Genomic DNA, 24,667 nt, shown 5'->3' with positions numbered 1-24,667 from the left:
TATTATCTCGTGGTAAGTATAGGAAGCTTGAGGAGAAAATCCTCAAGCAAAAGGCAGAAGGTAGACCCTCATATGAGGGTGCTAGCCCCTAGCCTCCTTCTCCACCCTTTCGACATGAGAAGTGGAAGTTGGCTCGTTTAACATCATTGGGCACCTACTCTTTTGAGACTACACGGGATATTTATGAAAGAATTGTAAGTTATCATTATTCCTAAAATAATAATAGTTTCATTATACATACTACATTGAACATTTTAAATAATAATGGTGTTTTTTTTATGTTACAGGACTCCTTGGTTGAGTAGAGCTCCCAAGGTCAATTCACTCTAGAGGGTTGTCAGGATATTCTTACCACTACAATTGGATGACCTTGAGCACCCTGGACGAGTGTGTGCTGCTAGTACTGAAGTAGGCATTAAAGGATTATTTTGGGAGTTCTTTGTGTCAGACTTCATTTGCATACAACGAAGCACAAGAACAAAGGTTGACACAAGAGATCTCAAAAAATCATAGGGTGAAGCTTAGGGCGGAGCTTAGGAAGGATCTTAGGGAGGAGCTTAGGACATAATTGTATGACGAAGTCACTACAAAAGTGATTGACAGAGTTATGTGCCAATTCCAGCAACAATTTGAGAGTTATGGGATGCGTCCGCAGCCATCTCTTGTAGAAGAACATGTTGTGCCCCCCACAAGTAAAATTAATAAACATTTATGTTCAATAATTTATTATTTGTATAATCTAACATTTACTCTGACAGGGAGAAGCGGGAAAGGAAGTTGTTCAGCACCAGCCATCCTAGGATGACATGGACAATGCTGGTAGCTCATGGAATAGTATTTCAGGTAGCGACTGTTGTTCATGGTATGAAGCTATCAGAGGATAGGTGAAGGTCTCAGTAGACGACATTATCATACAAGATACCTCAGTTTCTCTGCCCACATATGAGATTTTCACTGTGGCACAGACATTCTAGTCTTTTATCGCTTAGCCTAAACACTTGGTTGGTTCGATTTTTGACCCCCAAGTATGGATTTCTACTTTACACTTCTCAATTTTAAACTTTACATGTTATTGATGTCAAAACTTATATTATTTTTCCATGTAACAACATATGCATGCACAGGAGAAGATTTGTTTATCAGAGGACGATCCTCTTGGTGCATTGCAACAACTTTATGACATCATTGCAAATGAGCCTTTGAAGGTTGAATATGATGCTAATGTATTTGGCAGAGAGTCTTAGGTCCCAATATACCCGCATAACCAAGATGTTAGGGAGCTTACGTCGGGAAGAGAAAAGTTGAATATAACATTAATTCAACTATGGATGATGTAAGTCTATAAGGAATTATTAATATAAATTTATTTACATATCAAGTATACTTATATCAAAGGTAATTTTTGATTTCAGGTATATGTTTGGTGTCAATAACAACTTGTGGTACAATGATGTATATGGGTTCATTGATCCCCAAATCATTCACGAAGCAAATGATTTTGATGACATCACAACATATCTCCCCAGCATATTTGCAAGCGGGAAGGACATATATTTTATTTCGTATATATCTGGGCAAGTAAAGTTTGTTAACTTCATAAAGTTCCTTATATATCTGACAATGACATAGATGTTTATCTAAGCCTACTAGTTGAAGACTTGAAATTGTTGTGGGTTGATGGGTGTCGTAACCAGGATCGCGATGGGAATGACTGGTGAGACTCTTAAAAGATTAATTAATGAGTTTTGGAAAATCAGGAGTTTGGAGTCGCCACCATAGTTTATTCTGGATTCTGGATTCGGGAGTCGGTTACGCATAGGGAAGGTATTAGAACCTTACATCGTCTGCCCTAAGGCAGTACCTTTAATCAAATGTGCAAAGTTGATGTGGTTTTCAAAATGGTTAGTTTTTCCCGAAATAAAAGTAGCAATACAAGACAACACAAATGAAACAAAATGTTTTTTATTTTTAGGAAGCCCGACAAGGATTAACCTTGCTCCTATGTATTCTCATGTGAGAAATCAAGGGTACGTAGTTCTTTTGAAAAATATGTTTGGAAAGTTTAAGAAGGAAAGTTTGAAAATTTGTTTGTAAAATTGTTTGGAAATTGAGTTCGGATAATTTTGGAATTTTAGGGAAAATGAAACACACAAGGATGATTTGAAAGAGATTGATATTTTTCATTTTTGAAAATTTTATGATTTTCTACATTTAATTGCAAGAAAATTATTTTTTAAATTTTTTATGTAATTATTAAGCAAATCCGAGACTTGACATAATAATCAAAATAATTGTGAAAAACATAATTATCAAGCAAGTCCTGAGACTTGACATGACAATCAAAATTATTATTATAAAAAAATGTAATTATCAAGCAAGTCAGAGACTTGACATGACAATCGAAATTATTATTATGAAAAATTTAATTATCAAGCAAAACCGAGACTTGACATGATAATCAATATATTTTTAAGATTTTTATAGAAAACAAAAGGAATTATGAATGAAAATGTATAATAAAAAATAGTAAAATAATTATGAAAATGTAAAACTTAAACAAAAAGACAAACTTTAACGAAATAATTCAAACTAAAGAAAAAAGGTGAATGAATAAGAACCTGGATGGAAAAGACAAAGATAGTCTAATCAAGATGGAAGCTTTAGGAGATGAAGAAGTTGATATGGAGGAGAACAGATGTTGAAGTGTTGGATGATGGTGGAGTATGGAGAAGAGATGTATTGTGTAAAAGAAGAATGAAGTAGAGTTTTGAGATGGAAATGAAGAGATTTAGTGTTAGAGGGAAGAAATGGATATTATGTAATTATGTGTGTGTCTAAAATGAAGTGAAGAGAATGGGGGTATTTATAGAGTTATGGATGGAGAGAGTTGACGAATAAAAATAATATAATAAGTAGGTGAAAAAATTACATGAAATAAAATATAATAAAAAAAGTAAATAGTAAAGGTTAGTGTGGAAAATAAGTGAAAGAAATAATATAAAAAGTGGGTGGAGAAATTAGGTGAAGAAAGTAGATGGAGGAAATAATAAAAAATGTTCATGAGGAATTTATGTGGAGAAAGTTGGTAATGAAAAATAATATAAAATGTGAGTGGAGAGAGTAGGGGAAGAAAATAGATGAAAGAAATAATAAAATAAAGTTAGTGGAGAAGGTGGTGGATAAAATATAATTTAGAAAAGTGATGGAATAAATAAAAGTTAGTAAGAGACATATGCACATGAGAAGATTTGTTTATCTGAGGACGATCCTCTTGGTGCATTGCAGCAACTTTGTGACATCAATGCAAATGAGCCTTTGAAGGTTGGATATGATGTTAATGTATTTGGCAGAGAGTCTTAGGTCGCAATATACCCGCATAGCCAAGATTTCAAGGAGCTTACGTCGGAAAGAGAAGAGTTGAATATTACATTAATTCAGCTATGGATGATGTAAGAGTATGAGGAATTATTAACGTAAAATTTATTTACATATCCAGTGTACTTATATCAGAGGTAATTTTTGATTTCAAGTATATGTTTGGTGTCAGTAACAATTTGGGGTACAATGATGTTTATGAGTGATGGACAAATTTGTAAGCACCAAAATATGATGTCACAAACTTGTTTCACAATCGGTAAGTATGACCGAATCGTTTCAAGTAATAAACTTGGTAAGACCAAGTATCGTTCTCCCAAAGGACTCACGGCCTAGTTTAGTTATGTGATTTGTTGATTAGCTAAGACTTAAGAACACAATAATTGAAGTTTAATATGCAAAGACGAAAATTAAATATGTATGCATGAATTGATCAATGACAAAGACAAAAGATAAACACTTTCAAGGAAATATATGAATGAATATGTTGTTGGGGGTCAATTTCATCTCATCCACTCTCATATATTTTAGGAATTCAACATTCAAATCATCATTGTTAATGCCACTCTCTAATGTACCATTCTAGATGGCTTCTCCCTAATCAAATAGTTCATACAATTCCTAGCATTCCTAATGATTAGTTCATGAGTGCAGGAGCTTAAAGGCAACCAATATAATATTGTCAGTATAATATTGGGAGAAATTCCCCGGATCTAGATTTCCCCGTACGTGTCCGTATCAACAAAACCAATAATCATGCATTAGAATGAGTTAAACAATGCAAGCATTGAGCAAAGAGGAAAAACCCTAACTAATGATGAAAGAAAGCATATGTCTTAATTCAAAGATGTACTCAACAAATCCATATATGAGAGCTTCAAGAGATTACTTTGACTCCCCAACAAACATACAAGGTTTAGTTCACCATATTCATGGTGAACCTAGATGAATTACAATGAAAGTATGAAAGAATAAACCCAATAAAGGTGAAGAGGTAGCCTGAGCATCCAAGATCCTCCTTCAAAGGGGTGAAAGAGAGAGTGTTTGCCTCGTTTCTGCCAAAGATGCCTAACTATAGGACGTGCAAGCCCTTATATACTAATCTAGAGTTACAAAAGATTACAAAAGTCCAAGCCCAAAAAGTGCCGCTCAGCGGTATTTACCGCTCAGCGGTGATTGCGCGTCTTCTTTCTTCCCCTCAGCGGCCATTTTGCCCCTCAGTGGTTCCAACGTCACCTCTTGAGTGCCGCTCAGCGGTAGTTTGCCGCTGAGCGGTGCCTTTTCGACTTCTCCTTTTTGCACTCTTTCTTGTCTTTTCTAATGTCCTCTCTCTTATTCTTCACTTCTTTCACCAAATTCACCTCAAAACCTGCACAAGAACACTTAAATCAAGCATAAACCTGTCCAGCTCTCTTATTTCTGAAAATATAAACAAAAGGCATGATTTCAAGCTAGTTTCTAAGTCTAAAGGTTGCTTTTAGTATCAACTTTAAGCATGAAAATAACAGTTTTTCAACTGTTATCAATGAGTTCATTGATCCCCAAGTCATTCACGATATAAATGATTTTGATGACATCACAACATATCTCACCAGTAGATTTGCAAGTTGGAAGGACATATGTTTTATTCCTTACATATCTGGGTAAGTAAAGTTTGTTAACTTCATAAAGTTCCATATGTGATTTTAATATATAACAATTAAGTTATTAACAATTTCAGGCACCATTGGCAACTACTTGTTATTTTCGTACCAGAGAGCTATGCTTTGTGGTTCTGCTCATTGCACAAGACTCCTCCCAAACATCTCAGACAAGCAGTTGATTGTAAGAACCTCAATGTTTGGACTTTCTTTGTTATATAAATGAATGCTAAAACCTTTTTTTTTATATAGTTCTATTGCAGCACATATGATTTTGGTTGGGAGATCAACAGCTAACGATAGAAAGCTTGCATGGGTTACTCTCAAGGTTTGACATATGCTAAAGCCATACTTTCTTATAATTGTTTTTTTTTAATGATTTTCACTAACTATTTACAACAGTGATGATATATTGTAGTGTAACAGATAGAGTGAGTTATATGAGTGTGGATACTATGTAATGTATTGGATGACCCACTGTGCCCATATCACAAGAGGCTAGGAAACATTAATATTTAAATTTAATAAATTTTGATTTTCTCCAACATTTGGAATTCATATATCAGTTGTCTTGTGCAGAGATTCAAGACTACTACTACACTTCTTGAGAAGCCACTTACATTCCTGAGGAAGGCACTTGTAAAACATTTAGTTAGATTATATAATAGTTCATAGTTATTAGATTTAAAATACATTAAAACATGTTGATTTATAGTTATTAGACTTTGTACATTATGTTTTAAACATTATGTGATGTAAATATTGAATATTGTGTTGAATTTGTGTTGTTATTATACTGATTGATATGGAGGTATGTTTTTTGATAGTGGATATCACAAAAACGGACCTGCTATTAAAAAAAATTGCAGGAGAATAAGCCTCGGTTGTAGCCAAAACTGAGGTAGAAAGCCTGTCCATGGCTTCGGTTCAGCCACAACAGCAGTCGTTTCCCTTCACAACACTAATGCCATTTATAATATTAGAGTCTTGAATAGATAAATCTATAATAGTTTTCTCTCTTGAAACCTCTTCCTCTTTATCACCATCTACAATATAATAAAAAATATGTTACCTAATAATATTAAAACACAAAATAATAAATAATTAAATTAAATTATGTGTGTTGATGAGACAACCCGGCTCACCACGGGTTTAATCCGGTGAGACGGGTTAAAAACCAGCCCGCATAAAAAAATTACATTTTTTTCAAACCTAACCCGACTCAAATCCGTGGTGAACCGAATTGGCCCACATATTACAATCCTTTTTTACATCACTAAAGAAAACTCTATCCAAATACCTAAAATAAATTAGTCATCTTCTATTTCATGTTTTTCTCCTTTAGATAACATTTAAAATATATATAATTTGATGAAAAAAAGTGTTTAGAATGTTTATCCTTTTAGAAAAATTTATATTAATGATTTTAATAGGATTCTTTTTCTAGTAATATTAAGCTTTATATTAGTGAATAACAATACAAAAAGTTTTGATTTTTGATACATTTAACAAAAATAAATTTCTAAACGAATTTATGATTTATTAAAAAGAGTTGTTAACTCATTAAATATCCTTTTTGATACAAATAAATATTGTCAGGTATTAATAATATTTTAATTAAATTTTATTGTCATACATAATTTCACAATTAATTTAAGAAAACTATATTTATACTGAAGTTGTTTTGAGATTTGCTTTAAAGGGTCTAAATGAAGATTTTTTTTGAGATTTCTCAAACATCTCACACCTATATATACAGGTATATATATGCATTACTCATCACCTTTCTATTTTTCTTTTTTTTTTCCTTTCTCTGATCACTACATTATCTTTCTTTCTTTTTTTCTTCTTTTCTGCTTGTTTCTTCAATAATCTGGACCAATCTCTGAATTTTTTATATAACATTTGCGTCATCGGTTTTTTAACTGAAAAACTCTGAAAGAAGAGTTATTTGTTTGGACTTGCTCTTGGTTTTTAATTTTGAAACACATAACGGGGTTATATGACAGGGCACCCTAGTTTCTTCACTGATTTGGAACGGTTGTTGGAGTATAAATTGTAGTTATTTACTTTTTGTTTGGTTGTTGGCAGTACACTTTTTTTCTCAAATTGATGCATTGAAGAAAACAATATCATGGTTAAAAATAATATAAAAAAAGTTTGTATATAATCGCAGATATTGTAAGAAATGGTTTATAAAATAATTAACGTTTCAAGTTTATGTAAGGAAATTCCATCGGGATTTCTGTAACGTTAAATTTTTTAATAAATGATGAATCAAAAAGGTTGTTGGAGACGTAAACATGATTGCTATATCTTGTGTATTTATAAAATATTGTTCTTTTTCTTTTCTTTCTAATCATATATTTTATAAAACTATCTTTATTTAACTATAATGATTATTTTAGGTGTTTATAAAACTGGAAAGAAAATATAGCATCACCTATAGTGTATTGTGGTACTTAGAGTGAGTTTTTATATAATCTACTACTAAGGTTTCAATAAATACATGACTATGATAATGGGTTTACTTATATTCTTTACTTGTTACACATTGCATGTTTTGAAAATGATGTATTCTCCAAATGGTAAAAGAGGATCAAGAGGAGGAAGTAACAAAGATTATTTTGTTCTTTTCCTATATGTAAACCAATATTTTGTATGAAACCAATAGATGTATGATTAAGAATTGTTAGTTAAGACACATTTCTCATCATGGTAATTTTTTTTTACTTCCTTCTTTTTATTATTTTTTTGAGTTTACAACCCTTTGGCTTCTTTTAAAAAAAATTAAATTATGGAGAGGCATATAAATAGTCGTATAAATTAAAAATTAGTTTAAAACATTACTTATTGAAGAAACATAACTAGTGACATAATAATATCAGTTTAGCTAACATTACTTATCGTTATCTTCAATGACGCTATATAAAAACCTAATGATTCTAAATTTTGTTACATAATAATAATTGTCGGCTTTAAGTCATGTTAAACGTCTATTTTGATGAGTGAAAAGTTTGGCTACATTAATGGAAATAAAATGAGTGGCAAATTTAAATCTGGCCAAAAGATTTGCGTAATATATCGTGGATCCACTTCAGCTATAATGGAGACAATTTCATGTTAAACATGTCACCGTTTGCATATAAGAAGTCCCCAATTTTGAATGGTGTTTCTTGCTTTCTTCTTCTACTACTTTTGTTTTGATTACAGCTTATTGCATTTCCTTCTTTTGTTACTAGAGATTAATTAGACATATTTGGATTTTCCTATCTCAATAATTGTTTTCTCTAGAACGTACAGGATTTTTTCTTAGTGTCGTCAAAATGGGTTGAAACCCGTTAGTCAACCCGGCTCATCACGGGTTTGAGCCGGATTGGGTTGGAAAAAAATGTAAAATTTTTTATGCGAGTCAATTTTGACCCGGCTCACTAAGAACTCGGCTCACACGGGTTGAACCCGTGGTGGATCGGGTTGGCTCACCAACCCCCCTATTTTTTTTTTAATTAAATCAAATTAATTAAATTAATTATTCAAATTCTATTTTTTTATTGAAATCAAATTAATTAAATTAATTATTCAAATCGCACAACCTTTACTTAGCAACAAAGAACCTTTCCAAAAGTTTTACTTAGATCTTTATTTAGATGAAAGGAATCTTGATACAAAGTTTTTCTATAAGTTGAATGTATTAAGTTATTGGAGGGATCGTCAAGATCGTTATCCAAACTTGTCTAAGATGGCTTGTGATGTTCTTAGCATTCCAATCACTACAGTTGCTAGTGAGTCTGCCTTTAGTCTTAGTTCTCGTGTGCTAACCAAATATCATTCATCCATTCTTCCAAAGAATGTTGAGGCACTTATTTTAACTCAAAACTGGTTGCATGGTTTTGAACTAACAGGTAACATTATTGTTATTCTCATATGTCTTTACTTATTTATTACTTTGTGTTTCAATATTATTAGTTAACACTACTTTTTATTGTATTGTAGATGAAGATAAAGAAGAAGATGCTTCAAGAGAGCATAATACTATGAATTTATTCATTCAGGACTCCAATTTAATAGATGAATAATATTATAGATTGGATAATTCAGGAATATATCATTTGTTTTATCTTGTTTTTAGACCTATCTACAAGCATGACAATTTTATCTTGTGGTATATATTTTTGTTAACAACTATATGTAGTTTATTGGTCAAACGGTTATGTATGTCTCATTAAACTAAATTGGCAAAATTTTATGCTTCATAGCTTAGAATATATATAACAATATTTTTCTTTTGATTTATTTTCTTTTATATCAATTGATCCAATTATTACTATTTCAATTTGATTGATCAAAGTAACATGTTATAAGAATCTCAGAAGAAGAGAGTGAAAAACAAGTTAATTAAGTGAGCCAATGAGCCAACCTGTTTAACCCACCAACCCGTGGTGGGTCGGGTCGGGTTTGAATTTTTTTGGCTCGCTAATAAATGAGTCGGGTTGGGTTGGCTCACTAAGTGGCCAACTTGTCGTGGGTCGGGTTGGGTCGGGTTGGGTTACCCGTTTTGACAGCTCTACTTTTTCTGTAAAGACAAAATTTGAAAGGTCCATATGGTATAAAATTTGAAAGCTTTACTTATGGTGTTAACTAATTGAACACTAAAATTCATCACTCTGTAAGCAATTCTTTAATTTTCAATTGAATGAAAAACACATAGGATCTTGAATTTCCATGATATAGAAACCGCCAAGGATGCTTTCTTGATGCTTTCTTGATGATATAGAAACCGCCAAGGATGTTTTTCTCTATCAAAGTCATAGTTTCCTTTTTGTCTTTGCTGGAACGTTTCATAATCCGTATAACTTTAATACCTTATATTCTAATAATCATAATCTTTAAATCAAAGTTATACTTTAGATTACATGAACCAATTCTTAAATTAATATAATTTAACATACTCCTCCTAATTATCACATCTCAAGGATAATGAGTAGTAGCTTTTTAAAATTTGATTCCCGATATGGTATCCAATGTAAATGAATATAAGGGTCAACTTTATCCAATGTCATTGATCAATTCTAATAAATAAAAAAAATAATTTTAGGGGGTTCTCAGTTGAGGAGAAAAAAAAAGAGTTTATGACAATAAAACACAATTTCAATTAGATTAAGATTAAAGTAAATTTGAATCTAGTACAAGATAGATTGATCTATGTCAAAGGTCAACACAGTGTTATAATATAGGTTTAATACGTATTTTGGTCCCCCTTTTCGTAGGGTCTGTTCAAATTGGTCCTACTTTTTTTCAAAAGTTCACTAAGATCCCACTTTTCGCAAAAACGATGCACGTTAGTCCTTTTTTAGGTTTAATACGTATTTTGGTCCCTCTTTTCGTAGGGTCTGTTCAAATTGGTCCTACTTTTTTTCAAAAGTTCCCTATTTTGATCCCTATTTTGATCCCTCTTAGTGAACTTTTCGTATTTTGGTGAGCTGTACATTTTGATCCCTCAAAAGTTCACCTCAACGAAAAATGTACAGCTCACCAAAATACGAAAAGTTCACTAAGAGGGATCAAAATAGGGATCAAAATAGGAAACTTTTGAAAAAAAGTAGGACCAATTTGAACAGACCCTACGAAAAGAGGGACCAAAATACGTATTAAACCTAAAAAAGGACTAACGTGCATCGTTTTTGCGAAAAGTGGGATCTTAGTGAACTTTTGAAAAAAAGTAGGACCAATTTGAACAGACCCTACAAAAAGAGGGACCAAAATACGTATTAAACCTATAATATATTATAATTATTGCAAAGAACGTATGTTTGTAATGTTCTCTGCAACGTTCAGAATTGATTTATTGGTTGCAAAGTTCAAAAATGTTTATAGAGCAACGATAAAAAATGTTAATGCTCCAACGTTGAAATCATTTATTAGTTTTAATTTTTGTTATTTATTTTCTTCTTTCCTAGGTCTATAAATAGAGGACTATTCCCCCATTCCAAAACACACCAAATTCAGTTTTCTCATTCTTTAGTTGTTTTCTTCTTCTAAAAATATTATGGGTTATTTTATACTCTTTTTAGAGATCCTTGCTAGTTCTGAGATCCTCAGAAATTCTGAGAAGTTCCTGTTGTATCATTGGGAGCTTTTGTGCAGTACAGAGGTTCGACCTTACTTGAACAGTCAAAGGTTTTAGAGCCTATTTTCCTTTTCTTAGGATCAGGTAACATCACCTTAGCTAAGCACCCCCACACTCTTAGATATTTAAGGTTAGGTTGGTAACCTTTCCACAACTCATAAGGAGTTTTACCGGTTTTCTTTTTGGGTATTCTATTTTGTAAAAAACATGCAGTAAGCCAAGATTCTCCCCAAAGGTTATCAGGTGCACCAAAACTAAAAAGCATAACATTCATCATTTCCTTAAGAGTTCTATTTTTCTCTTAGCTACTCCATTAGACTCAACCTAAAGGGTATGTTGTACCTGGTCAAGAGGATAAAGTATGTAAACTCTTAAAATCCTTGTATGGGTTAAAACAAGCACCAAAATAATGGCATGAAAAATTTGATAATGTGTTGCTTTGTGATGGTTTTTCACCTAATGATGTTGATAAATGTGTGTACTCTAAATTTGAAAATGGTGATTGTGTCATTATATGCTTGTATGTGGATGACATGTTAATCTTTGGTACATGCAATGAGATTGTCGCTAGAACTAAATTGTTTCTAGGATCAAAATTTGAAATGAAAGACATGGGTGAAGCTAATGTGATTTTAAGTATTATAATCATAAGGAATGGAGATAGTATATTACTATCTCAAGAACAATACATTGAGAAACTTCTTAAGAAGTTTGAGTTTTATGACCTGAAACCAGTGAGTATCCGTTATGATGCTAATTCTAAATGAAAAATATAGGAGAATCATTATCTCAGCCTTAGTATGCCCAGATAATTGGGAGCTTACTGCACTTAATGAGCTTTTCTAGACCTGATATTGCTTATGCAGTAGTCGATACACTCAATGTCCAAATCAGAAACATTGGGATGCACTTGCTCGGATTATGAGATACTTAAGAGGTTCAATGGATTATGCCATTGAATACAGTGGATTTCCCGCTGTATTAAAAGGGTACAATGATGCTCACTAGATCTCTGATTCAGATGAAACAAAATTCACTAGTGGTTACGTATTCACACTTGGGGGTGGTGCGATTACATAGAGATCAGCCAAACAAACAATATTGCAAGATCAACAATGGAATTTGAGTTTGTCGCTCTTGAGATGGCTGGTAGTGAGGCTGAGTGGTTGAAAAACTTCTTAGCAAGCATTTCACTAGGAATGAAACCAACCCCATCGGTGTCAATACACTGTGATTGCCAATTGGTAATAGCTATAGCTAAAAACAAGAATTACAACGAAAAGAATAGACATATATAATTGAGACACAATTTGGTGAAGCAACTGCTAAAGAGTGGAGTTATTTCCATTGATTATGTGAAATCAAAACGAAATCTAGCAGATCCTCTGACAAAAGCCCTAGGAAGAAAACTGATATTAGAAACATCGAGGGGAATGGGACTTAAGCCACTTGCAAACAAACAAGTAATGGTAACCCAACCTTTGTGATTGGAGATCCCATGAATAAGGCTCATATGGGTAAAAACAAGTCACTTGTTAGTTCTGATAGAACTAAATTGATTTTAATCAATTATGTCCATTCCTATGTTGTTTGTGAAAGTGCTAGAGACTACATTATTGAGAGGCTAAACTTTGTTATTAAAATTCTATGTGGAGAAAGAATTTTAGTTTAAACAAAATACTTAATGATTTTCATATCTCTTATGGGTGGTGTATGATTTACAGCGTAGACTTGATGAAATCACCTATATGAGTGTCAAGTGGGAACGCTTGCATGAGATCTTGGCATGATCACTAGAACACTCATGAATACCAGGCACGCGCATGGCCTAGTAAGCGCAACACAATGATAACAACAAGGATTGTGGGAGTGTGTTGTGATTGATAAACCTCTAACACACGTCAAGTGTTTTTGGTTCATATAGATTCACTAGTGCAGAAAGGGCTTTAGACGTTTGTTCTTTTGTCTTTTTGACGTCCGACCTGCACCCGACGTCTATGTGGGTGACGTTAGTCAGACGTATGTTGTGTCAGGCTGGACGTCTATATAGACGTCTGTTCTGACACAACAGACATCTATATAGACGTCTGGTTGTGCCAAAACATACGTCTATATGGATGAACGGGTTGTTTAGGGTTTACGGGTTTGGACGTCGATTTCTGCACTGTCAAACGTCTATAGTTTTCCGTTTCTGCACTAACCGACGTCTACTAGGTTTTTTTTTTAAAAAAATGAATTAGTTTTGCATTAAAACCACATCTGAAAAGCAGAAAATTGTCCCAGAATAATATATAGTATAGTATAGTGTGTTTCATATAAAGAAAGTTCTACTTAATGTACAAAATAATCCAATACGAAAACTATCAATATATAAACTTATAAAACTAAAATTAATCAATGTTCAACAACAAATAAAACTGTTCCTAACTCCATCTTTGGAGAAGATAAGTTGTCCACTCCTGCCTTATTTGCTTAATCGTGTTCTCTGGTATAGGAGATGTACTCTTGAAGCGCTGCAAAGTTGAAGAAAGATTCATTGTGGTTTCATATATGTTTAAATATGAATTTGTTTTGTAATGCATTCAAGGTATGCATCATTACCTCATTCCAGTCATCTGTAATGGTAGCTCGAATGATGGTCTTAATCCAACACATGACATAGAAGCCACATTCCCATGAATCCTGCTGCTGGTTACACTAAACTGACAAACTAAATAGTCAAGAATTTAGATCATTCAATAACATAGAAAATGAATTACAACTATAAATGACTTACAACCTTTGGATATAAAATTTGAACTGGTTGACCTCGAGATTTACCAATAACTCTATACAGATTGAAAACAAAGTAAAATTATCATAACTATATTTATCATAAAAGTTTAAGGTGAACATCAAATTCAAAGTCATTTTTGAAGAAACACTTACCCTTGAAGCATGGTTCTCAAGTCATTTTTCATCTTCCTGTGCAATGAACAAAACCATATAATTTTACATTGTTTGGGAATGATGACCATCAGCTGCCAGTGCGACCTATCACGAAGGACAAATAGTTATTTAACTAAGTAATTAGGAAAACTTTAATAATGAACTTTTACATATAACAACACCTACCCATCAATGTATGGCACAAGATATACGTCTCTTTTTGACTCATCCATCCATGTTTGCAAATAATGTTGTTTGTTTTCAAGTGTGTTGCCAGAAGGTTGAATGGTCTGAGGTTCAAAAAATTCGTACATGGAAGACCGACCTTGGTCTACAACGATTGTGTCCATGTACCTAAAACAACAAAGTTAAGTTGTTAGAAACTATAGGAATCAAACAAAAAGAAATATGGAAGACAAAATTAACTATGTTACATGCACCATAGTTGAATGATGGAAATATTCAACATCCTGTCTCCCCCAATCACCTCCAATGCATCAGGCAATGTGATATATACTGGCACATGTGAGGGTAGACCAAATACTCTCAAATCCTAGTATAGTTCTAATGGTGCTCTCTTCAACCTAGGTAATCTTGTCATTAGCTTTGATAGAGGATCATCCTCCGCTTCATCCATGTCATCATCTTTATGTATGACTTTATCATGAATCGACTACTTTTGAGGACGTGTGAACTAAAGATAAGAATTTCATCAAAGAGTTATCAACAAATATTTTTAAACTTAACATAGAAATACTAATAACAAAGACATTATACTTGTGGAGTAGCAATGTGTGACATGATCAATGCTCTAGGCCAGGCTATAAATGATCCTATGGCCTCCCCCACAAAATTAATTTCTGGAGTGGCTACAGGCACCTGAGCCTGGGGATCCCGAATCTCTTCAATCGTCACATGCACGTGGTGGGCTAATATGGGAACACCATGAATAGTCTCCCCTCCCTCAAGCACTCGTCCGACAGCCACAATGCGTGGGGGATCCCCATCAACCAATAGCTCATATTGACCGCTATACTGAGTAGGCTCTACAGCAGAGCATGATCCTCTAGTGCTGACACGAGGTGGTGTGGGAGTTTCAGCGGGCCCCGTGTTGCCCTACGTCATGGAATGCAACTTCTCTTCAAGCGCTCTTTGTATTTCTTTTTGTTCTTGTAGCTGCTCCATGAATCGTTGCTCCATTGATCTCATGCTTTGGTTGAGTCTTTCCTCCCGTTGAAGATCCATCTGCCTCAGTGCCTCCTGACTCATTGATGCAGTAGTTTTCTGTGTAGGGCCAAAGTAGTCACGAAGACCAATCGCCCTAGGAACTCCACGTACACGTCCTGGGTGCTCGGGCTTTCCAATGGCCATTGTTAGAATGTCGTCCCTACCTTGGCCAACAAATGTTCCCTGAGTCTGCTGCTCAACCAACTCATCCTGCACATAAAAAAACCAAGTTACTTAGAAGACATGCTGTGATAGATACACAATCAAACAATGTTTAGAATTTGAACTTACAATTCTTTGTGAGATCAAGGCAACTGAGGAAGATGTCATGTTCCCATCAGATTTAGTTCGAGCAGCCTTCCACAGCTCGTACCTAGTAGGTGCAGGTGCTAGGTCCGGCGACTCAAGTCCCAAGGCATCCGTTCTAGACTTTCTAATTTTTTTTTCCAGTTTTGCATAACCACCTTATGATAACAAGTGTGGTGCATCGTTTAGCCATTGTCTTTCTTGGGCGGCTAACCTTTTACCCTGTGGAACCATGTATATAAATAAGTGTAAAATCAAAAGAACTCAATCAAAGACTTTTCAGATGTTAAGGAACAAAACTTCCATTCCTCAAACTCTCTAGTTGCACGAAACTGTATCCACTCCTCCTCTGTGAAGGTATACTACTGACATGGATTTTCATGTTGTCTGTCTCCAAAGACATATAGTCGTGTCAACCTTGTCTTGAAATCCCTCCATCTTATCGCTATATGCGATGGCACTTTCTTTCTAATTTGTATTGTGTTTGGAATATCATAATGTTGCTGTTTAAAACAAAACACATGTTATTGGTTTGAAACGATGAAAGAAATAAGTATATCAACAGTGTTGTAAGTAAACATACCTGAATATCTTGCCATAAGAGGTTCTTGTCGACTTCTGGGATGTCATCCCAAGTTGCATGAAGGATAGAGACATGGCTTTTTGCTAACATACCAAGATAACTCCTAAACCTATCAGCATTTCGCCCTGCCCATCAACGCGTCCGAATGTCACATCTGCCAATCATGTGACGCCTCGACCACGTTTGGTCTGTCCCGATCCTGAGTCTGAGGCCGACATACCTGAAAAATTATACAAGGATAGTAATAATTCAATTATGATGAACATAAATATAAAGTCAATACAAAAAATATCACAACCTATTAAGATATTGTTTCCTCCCAAATCCTTTCATTGTGATCACTACGAATTGCCTGGATGACATCGACAACGTCATCAACTAGGTCTTCAATGGGTCTAGATGCAACAAATGTTGTCTCAAGTATATCAAGAGAATCGTCATCATCATGTCCATGCATGTTTTTTCCTTCTAAAACCACTGACCATTTTTTATTCGCTAGATCATTTACGTAAAATATTTGTCTTGCTTGACTAGCCATGATAAATGGTTCATCAATGTAATTCATCTTGTTCAAGTCTACCAATGTGAAACCAAAGTCATCTGTCATGACACCAGAATTTATATCAACCCATTTACACTTGAAAACTGGGACTCTAAAAGTGTCATAATCAACTTCCCATATTTCTTGTATTATTCCAAAATAACTCATGGGTGCTATGATTGGATTTTTGTCTTTAGAACTAGCAAAGTGGACAACCTTAGCTTGTAGCGTGACGCCACTATTTTGAACTCTACTTTTGTCATCTTCTACCTTTGTCTGAAAGGAAATATTGTTTATATAGTACCCACCATATGTAATGACATCTGCGTTCGGTCCACGAGATAACATTAATAAACTTTCAGAAACATGTGGAGTCGCATAAATCTTTTTCTTAAACCATTGTAAGAAGGTTTTCACATGTTCACTAAGATGTCATTTTTCACTCATTCTTGGGTTTCCTGCCTTTATTTCATTAACGTGGTCAGAAATGTAAGGAATCACATCAACAGTGTTGTTTAAGATGTACAAATGAGCTTGGTAGGCTTCTTTTCTGCTAACACTTTGAATTCGCACACCTCGAACACCCTTACCTTCTCATTTTCCTTCATGTCTGCTCTTGGGAAGACCCACTGGTTCACAAGATGGCATATAACTTGAACAAAAATCAATGGATTCCTCTGCAAGGTATCGCTCTATGATTGAAGCTTCTGGTCTATACTGATTCTTGACATATCCCTTTAAGATCTTCATGTATCTTATAACTGGGTACATCCACCTTAAGAAGACCAGCCCACATATTCGAATTTCTCTGACTAGATGAACAATCAAATGTACCATGATATCAAAAAAAGAAGGTGGAAAATACATCTCCAATTGACATAGTAGTCTTATTCCTTCATTTTCCAATTCATCTAAACCTTGAGGGTCAACAACTTTCTTGCAAATGGCATTAAAGAACAAACTCAGGTGTGTCAGAATACCCCTAACAGAAGGAGGTAATATGCCTCGAATAACAATAGGTAACAATTGTTGCATCAATACATGACAGCCAAATCTTATCGTGCTTTTATTCCATCTTTGCTCTTCCCTTTGACGTTTAATAAAGTTTCGATGACACTGTCACAAACATCTTTTTCAATGTGCATCACATCAATACAATGTCCAACATCAAGTTGACACCAATATGGAAGCTTAAAAAATATTGATCGTTTCTTCCAAATGTTTTTACAAGGGTACTTCTATGATGTTTTCCAAACACAATGTCAATGTTTTTGACTTCGTTGTACACCTCTTCACCATTCCGGGGTCTGCACACAACCTCATCCTCAGCACTTCCATTAAATGCTTTTTTCAATCTACGATAAGGGTGATTACGAGGAAGGAATTTTTGATGTCTTGTATATACCGTCTTTTGTCCATGCTTTAATTGAAGGTAACTAGTGTTTTCTTCACATATAGGACATGCAAAATGACCTTTAACACTATAACCGCTCAAGTTTCCATACGCTGGGAAATCATTTATAGTGCAAAACAACATTGCATGCAAACGGAACTATTCCTGAACATGTGAATCAAACACGTCGACGCCTTCTTCCCACAACAATTTCAAATCATCAATTAAAGGTTTTAAGTAAACATCAATGTCATTTCCAAGTTGTCTAGGACCCGATATCATCATGGACAACATCACATATTTTCTCTTCATGCACAACATAGGAGAAAGATTGTAAATCATAACCAAAATTGGCCATGAACTGTGTTTGCTACTTAAGTTTCCATAAGGATTCATACCATCAGTTGCAAGTGCAAGTCTTAAGTTTCTTGGATCTGCACCAATCTCTGGAAATTTTTCATCAATCTTTTTCCATTGGGGTGAATCAGCAAGGTGTCGAAGAAGATCATCGCACTTTCTTTCGTCAAAGTGCTATTTAAGGTTCTTTTCATCTTCTTTAACAGAAAACATACGTTTTAACCTAGGTATTATAGGAAAATACCACATCACCTTAGGAGGTGCACCATCATTACCTTCATCAACAGTTTTTCTGTCAGATTTCTTTTTAAAACGGGATAAACCACATGTTGGACAATACTTTAGCGAAGCAAACTCCTTTCTGTACAAAACATAATCATTAGGACAAGCATGTATCTTTTGATATTCAAGACCCATTGGACATAAAAAAATTTTGCCTCGTAATTACAAATAGGTAGAGTATTATTTTCTGGAAGCATCTCCTTCAACAACTCCAACAACTCGGTGAAACTTTTATCGGTCCATCCATTCCTTGCTTTTAAACTAAACAACTTTAAAGTTGCAGACAGAAGTGTAAAGTTCGAGCATCCGGGGAACAATAGTTGCTCTGAATCATTTATAAGAGAATCATACAAATTAGCTCTTCCAAAATTATCTTCACCGACATCACGTATCATGTCCTCTAAATTATCACTCATCCATTCTTCCACATAATTCGTTCCTCGTGACGTGGTAGGCTGGTCCAATACTTCTCCATGCCAAGTCCAAACGATATAAGTCCTCATGATGCCGAACATGAATAGATGGTCACGCACATTGCCTAAGTCTTGCCGTATTTGATTAAGACAACGCACACAAGGACAAAAATATGTTCCATTCACAGACTTAGCATTTTGTTCAACGTATTGCAAGAACTCCGAAACACCCTTATCATATTCTTCACTGATGCGACGTTCATTCATCCAGCTTCGATCCATTCTATGTTCGTAAATCATCAGTTTAAGTTTTTAACTCTCACAATGTTAGGCCATACCCATTCAAAAAAATTATTTTTCATAATTTGCTAAGACACGTGCAAAGAAGTCTACATCATAAATTTGATAAGATTTTGACAGCATTTCGCAGTGGTCTCCGAAATACACGAAATGAGAGTAGTCAACAATGACCAGAATCAAATATGCATCCGGAGAACAACACAAATACTGAACCGAAATTTTATCAATCTTATCCATAAACTCCAACTTACATGTTATTGCAAATTATGAAAATTAATTTTCTCAAACTGTCCAATCGGACAATTCAAAATTTAACACAAACGATTAAAAGATTAATCGTTTGTGTTAAATTTCAAACGGGAACTAAGTGTCACTCAATGATTTTATACTTATAATCTAACATGACAATTATAATAACACAACTAATACATGCATATTCAAAAGCCAATAACACATGCAGACCTTAAAGTCAAAAACATGCATACACAAAACCTAATAACATGCGTACAAACAAATTATCACCGAAGAAGCTAACCTGAAAAGCAAATTCCAAATGAAATGGAGGGAAATCGAGGAGTGCACGACCTAAAACGTAGGCCAAAAACAGTCCAAAACGCCGCCCAAGAACACGCAAGAAACTGCACCAAAACGCACCGAAAACAATTTTTAATCGGTTCAAAGCAAAGATATTTCATCACAGAACAATTTAATCGGATTAAAAGTAAATTTAAACGGTCCAAAATAGAGAAAACGCACCTGGAAATGCAATGCCGCAGAGTGAAATCGCAGGGAAGACGTTGAACAGTGAGCGTAACTCCTCGCAGGTTCGCGTTTTAGTATAAATGGCACTAGACGTCCGGTACTGGAAGGCCCCGACGTGTATAATATTATAGAAGTCGGGGCCATAACTAATATGACGTGTTTTGGATTTAAATATTGATATTCGCAGGGGGGTTAGATGTCCGTTGGAGGGGCCCCGACTTGTATAATATTATACACATCGGGGCCCCTCCACAACGGACGTTTAAGAGGCTGAAGCAATTAACTCTTCAACTACCCTGTCAGCCGCTTAAACGTCCGTTGTGGAGGGGCCCCGACGTCTATAATATTATACACGTCGGGGCCCCTCCAACGGACGTTTAAGAGGTTGAAGCAATTAACTCTTCAACTACCCTATCAGCCGCTTAAACGTCTGTTGTGGAGGGGCCCCGACGTGTATAATATTATACACGTCGGGGCCCCTCCACAATGGACGTTTAAGAGGATGAAGCAATTAACTCTTTAACTAACCTGTCAGCCGCTTAAACGTCTGTTGTGGAGGGGCCCCGACGTGTATAACATTATAGACGTCGGGGCCCCTCCACAACGGACGTTTAAGAGGCTGAAGCAATTAACTCTTTAACTAACCTGTCAGCCGCTTAAACGTCTGTTGTGGAGGGGCCCCGACGTGTATAATATTATAGACGTCGGGGCCCCTCCACAACGGACGTTTAAGAGGTTGAAGCAATTAACTCTTCAACTACCCTATCAGCCGCTTAAACGTCTGTTGTGGAGGGGCCCCGACGTGTATAATATTATACACGTCGGGGCCCCTCCACAATGGACGTTTAAGAGGATGAAGCAATTAACTCTTTAACTAACCTGTCAGCCGCTTAAACGTCTGTTGTGGAGGGGCCCCGACGTGTATAACATTATAGACGTCGGGGCCCCTCCACAACGAACGTTTAAGAGGCTGAAGCAATTAACTCTTTAACTAACCTGTCAGCCGCTTAAACGTCCGTTGTGGAGGGGCCGCGACGTGTATAATATTATAGACGTCGGGGCCCCTCCATAACGGACGTTTAAGAGGCGGAAGCAATTAACTCTTGAACTACCCTGTCAGCCGCTTAAATGTCCGTTGTCGAGGGGCCCCGACGTCTATAATATTATACATGTCGCGGCTCCTCCACAACGGACGTTTAAGCGACTAACAGGGTAGTTGAAGAGTTAATTGCTAGAGCCTCTTAAACGTCTGTTGAACAGTATCACCTTTTCACACAGTTTTCTGACCGTTTCAGACGAGTTTCAAACGAAAAGGTGGCATGGTAGGTGTTGTTTAGGCACCGGTTCCTTGTGCAACCGAAGTTGTATCGGCGTTATTCACCGGTTCTGTATGAATCGAGGCCTATAAGGTCTCCATAATTGCGGATCTGCCACCGCGTTTGGATATGCACCGGTTATGTTTAGACAGATGTCTATTGTCCGAGTTTAAAGACACATTTTGTACTAGTGCATCCATTTTAAACCCTTAATCAAGTTCATCAAATTTCATAAATTCACATCCATTTTAAACCTTTAATCAAGTTCATTTTATTATGTTGAAGATTTTATATGGATTAGAAATAAAATGAATTTATAGTAATATGTAAATTTTATAATAGTGCTTTTATGCCTCGAGTCCTGTTGAACTGGGGCCTATAAGTTTGTTGAAATTGTAAAACTACAATCGCGTTTTCATATGCTTCGGTTTTGTGCAAACTGAGGCGTATTAGCTGTTGGAAGTCTCATATTGACTAGAGATAAGACCAAATTATAATATATAAGTGGGGCGCAAACCTCACTATACAAGCCGGTTTTGTGGGGTTGAGTTAGGCTTAAAAACCACTTTCTAATATGGTATCAGAGCCAAGGTTAGAGTCTATCCTAGCGAGATCTATGTTGGCATTCTTCTGTTCCACCCGTTGTCGGGCCATTCTTGGATCAACCATTAATTTCTACTCTCACGTTCAAGATGTCTATATACCTCAACGTGAAGGGGGTGTGTTGGAAGTCCCACATCGACTAGAGATAAGGCCAAATTATAATATATAAGTGGGGCGCAAACCTCACCATACAAACCTTAGACTTAAAAACCACATTCTAATATTAGCCACAATCCCTCAAAAACAGCCAAAAGAAAACTAAATCATATTTGTATTTCTTATCTAATCAAACAAACCTACATATAAAATGTATAAGACTTACTGTATTAAATTGTATTAAAATCATTTCAGACTTATTGTAATAAAATTTGATGTTTGTTAAATTTATTGTACTAAATCTCTGTGTTAATATCAAGTTCAATCCTAAGATGTCTATGTTTTAATATTTTTTTATGTATTGAATATCTGACATCAATCAGAGACATTGACCCATATAAAGCAATTGCCATATCAATATAAATAGTGAATCTTCAACCGTAGTCCTATTAAAATGAAATTCATGCATCTTTTTCATCTAATGCTATTTTCCTTAACCTTTCAAATTAAACTAAACCTAATGCTTCAAACATCATTCCGAATTAAAAAGTTAGACAGAATAAAATATTTTATCAAATGCTTTATTATTTATGATTTTTTATTTCGATTAGTCATAATATTAAAATGAAAAAGACCTCCATTAAAATTGAAGATAATTAAGATACTAAAATAACACCATTTCATATTCGCCTTACTACACAAGTCTATAATGGTTTTATAAAATAATTAAATAACTTTAATTACTAGAATTTTACTTACAACATTATTGCTTCTTATGAGTCCAGTTAAAAAAGGTGCTCATAAATGGTTATTTATTTCGGAATTAAATATATATGTTCTGATAATGAATATACAGTGTCTTTATAATTTAACTATGTTAATTTTGTGTGAAATAATGTTTCTAAGTTATTATTTAAATTATTTATATAAGTTCTAATTCAAATTTCAATTTAAAATGTAGTATAATATGTAAAAGAAATGTTTTAATATTAAAATTATATATAATCTTAACATTTATAAATTAAAACAAATATCAAAGTTTTAGAAAGATAAATTCTAATATCGTATTTAGAAACAACAAACATATAATCCTTCGTTTTATATATCTTTTTCATGTGCTATGCTTACCTTTTTAATTGGAAGCAAGGTACAATAAAAATCCATAACTTATCGTTAACGCCTTTTCCATCTGTTGTGACGATTTGGTAAATCAACTTCAGTTAATTCAAAAACCTATAAAAGAGAGCACAAAAATATATACATTTTATTTGAAATCATACATATGCATTATGTGGATGACAATAAGAAATTTAAAAAACTTGAAAACATCACTGATTACATGAATATAAACATTTATTCAATACAAAGGAAGGACCTATATAAGAATCCTTCTGCTCAAACAGATTCCTTATTTCTTTTCTTTTCTTTTCTTTTATTCATAAGTTTTGGAGCTATGCCTTGAGAAGATGACCATCAATGTCTGCAGTGCATTTGTGCATGTACTCGATGTAGCCGTATGGAGGTTCAACGTCTTCACCAACCCTCTCATATTCAATGGTCCATTTGATGATAGCAACATCATTCTCCTTATCAATTGCTTGAAATATGAGCCTAAACACCTTGAACTTGTGCTCGATCTCTTCACCGAAGAGTTTGTAGTTGATTGTTTTGTTTGCTTCATCAACGGATTCAATACTCTCATAACATGTTGTAACCTTACCATCTGTTCTTTCACAAACAATTAAGATCACTATAAGGAATCATAGTATATAGCAATTAGATCAAGAAGAATCTATCTATATTTTATATATTTATATGTATAATTTTAAAAATATAAGAAGTAAAACTCGGAGGGAATTACCGATAGTATAGAAGTATATTAAAATTCAGGGAGAAAATAATTTCTATAGAGTTATTAGAAGTTTAAAGATCACAGATATTTAATCGAAAGTTTAATTACCTATAACATAAGTCCATTTCTTGATGGACTCATTGTGATGCCAATCTTCACCATGGTGCAGACTGGTTCCATGAACTCTCTCAGCAAAGTTTTGAACTTGATGGAGTTGCGTTGCCTGGAGGTTGAACCACTTTTCAGAAGTTGCATGAACTCCAATTTCAGTGCTGATTTTACCAAAAAGTGTCATGGTGATGAAGAACGAAGCAAGTGATAGAAGCAAGAAATGGAAAGAACAAGATAAGGGATGGTGAAGTATAATGCGACCATGTCCCACTTATATAGAACATAATTTACCCACCTCTCACAACTATAATTCAATTGTGGGCTCTCTATATATACCCTACAAGGGTAAGTGGCCAATATTTTCTCTTTAAGAAATAAATTCAATTTAGTTACTAAATTTTTTTTTTTTTATTTATCAACTAGCCTGAATTTTTAACATGAAATGAGTTACAATA

The 24,667-nt window shown here is 34.5% G+C and overlaps 1 protein-coding gene across 1 annotated transcript; it reads right to left on the bottom strand.

The window, feature by feature from the left end:
- Positions 1-23,490: 23,490 nt before the first annotated feature.
- LOC124824350 (MLP-like protein 43) lies at positions 23,491-24,467 on the bottom strand. The gene is made up of 2 exons (XM_047297131.2): positions 24,210-24,467; positions 23,491-23,972 (listed from the first exon to the last, which is right to left on the bottom strand). Exons 1-2 carry the CDS (start codon positions 24,394-24,396, stop codon positions 23,701-23,703), a joined length of 459 nt encoding a protein of 152 aa, XP_047153087.1. The 5' UTR covers positions 24,397-24,467; the 3' UTR covers positions 23,491-23,700.
- Between the last annotated feature and the right edge of the window lie 200 nt (positions 24,468-24,667).

This window comes from Vigna umbellata, chromosome 9 (genome assembly GCF_029865625.1).
Source record: "Vigna umbellata cultivar VRB3 chromosome 9, Vumbellata_1.0, whole genome shotgun sequence".
Classification (NCBI taxonomy): Eukaryota; Viridiplantae; Streptophyta; class Magnoliopsida; order Fabales; family Fabaceae; genus Vigna; species Vigna umbellata.
Note: the sequence above shows the minus strand (reverse complement) of the source record. Positions and strands in the feature narration are given on the sequence as shown.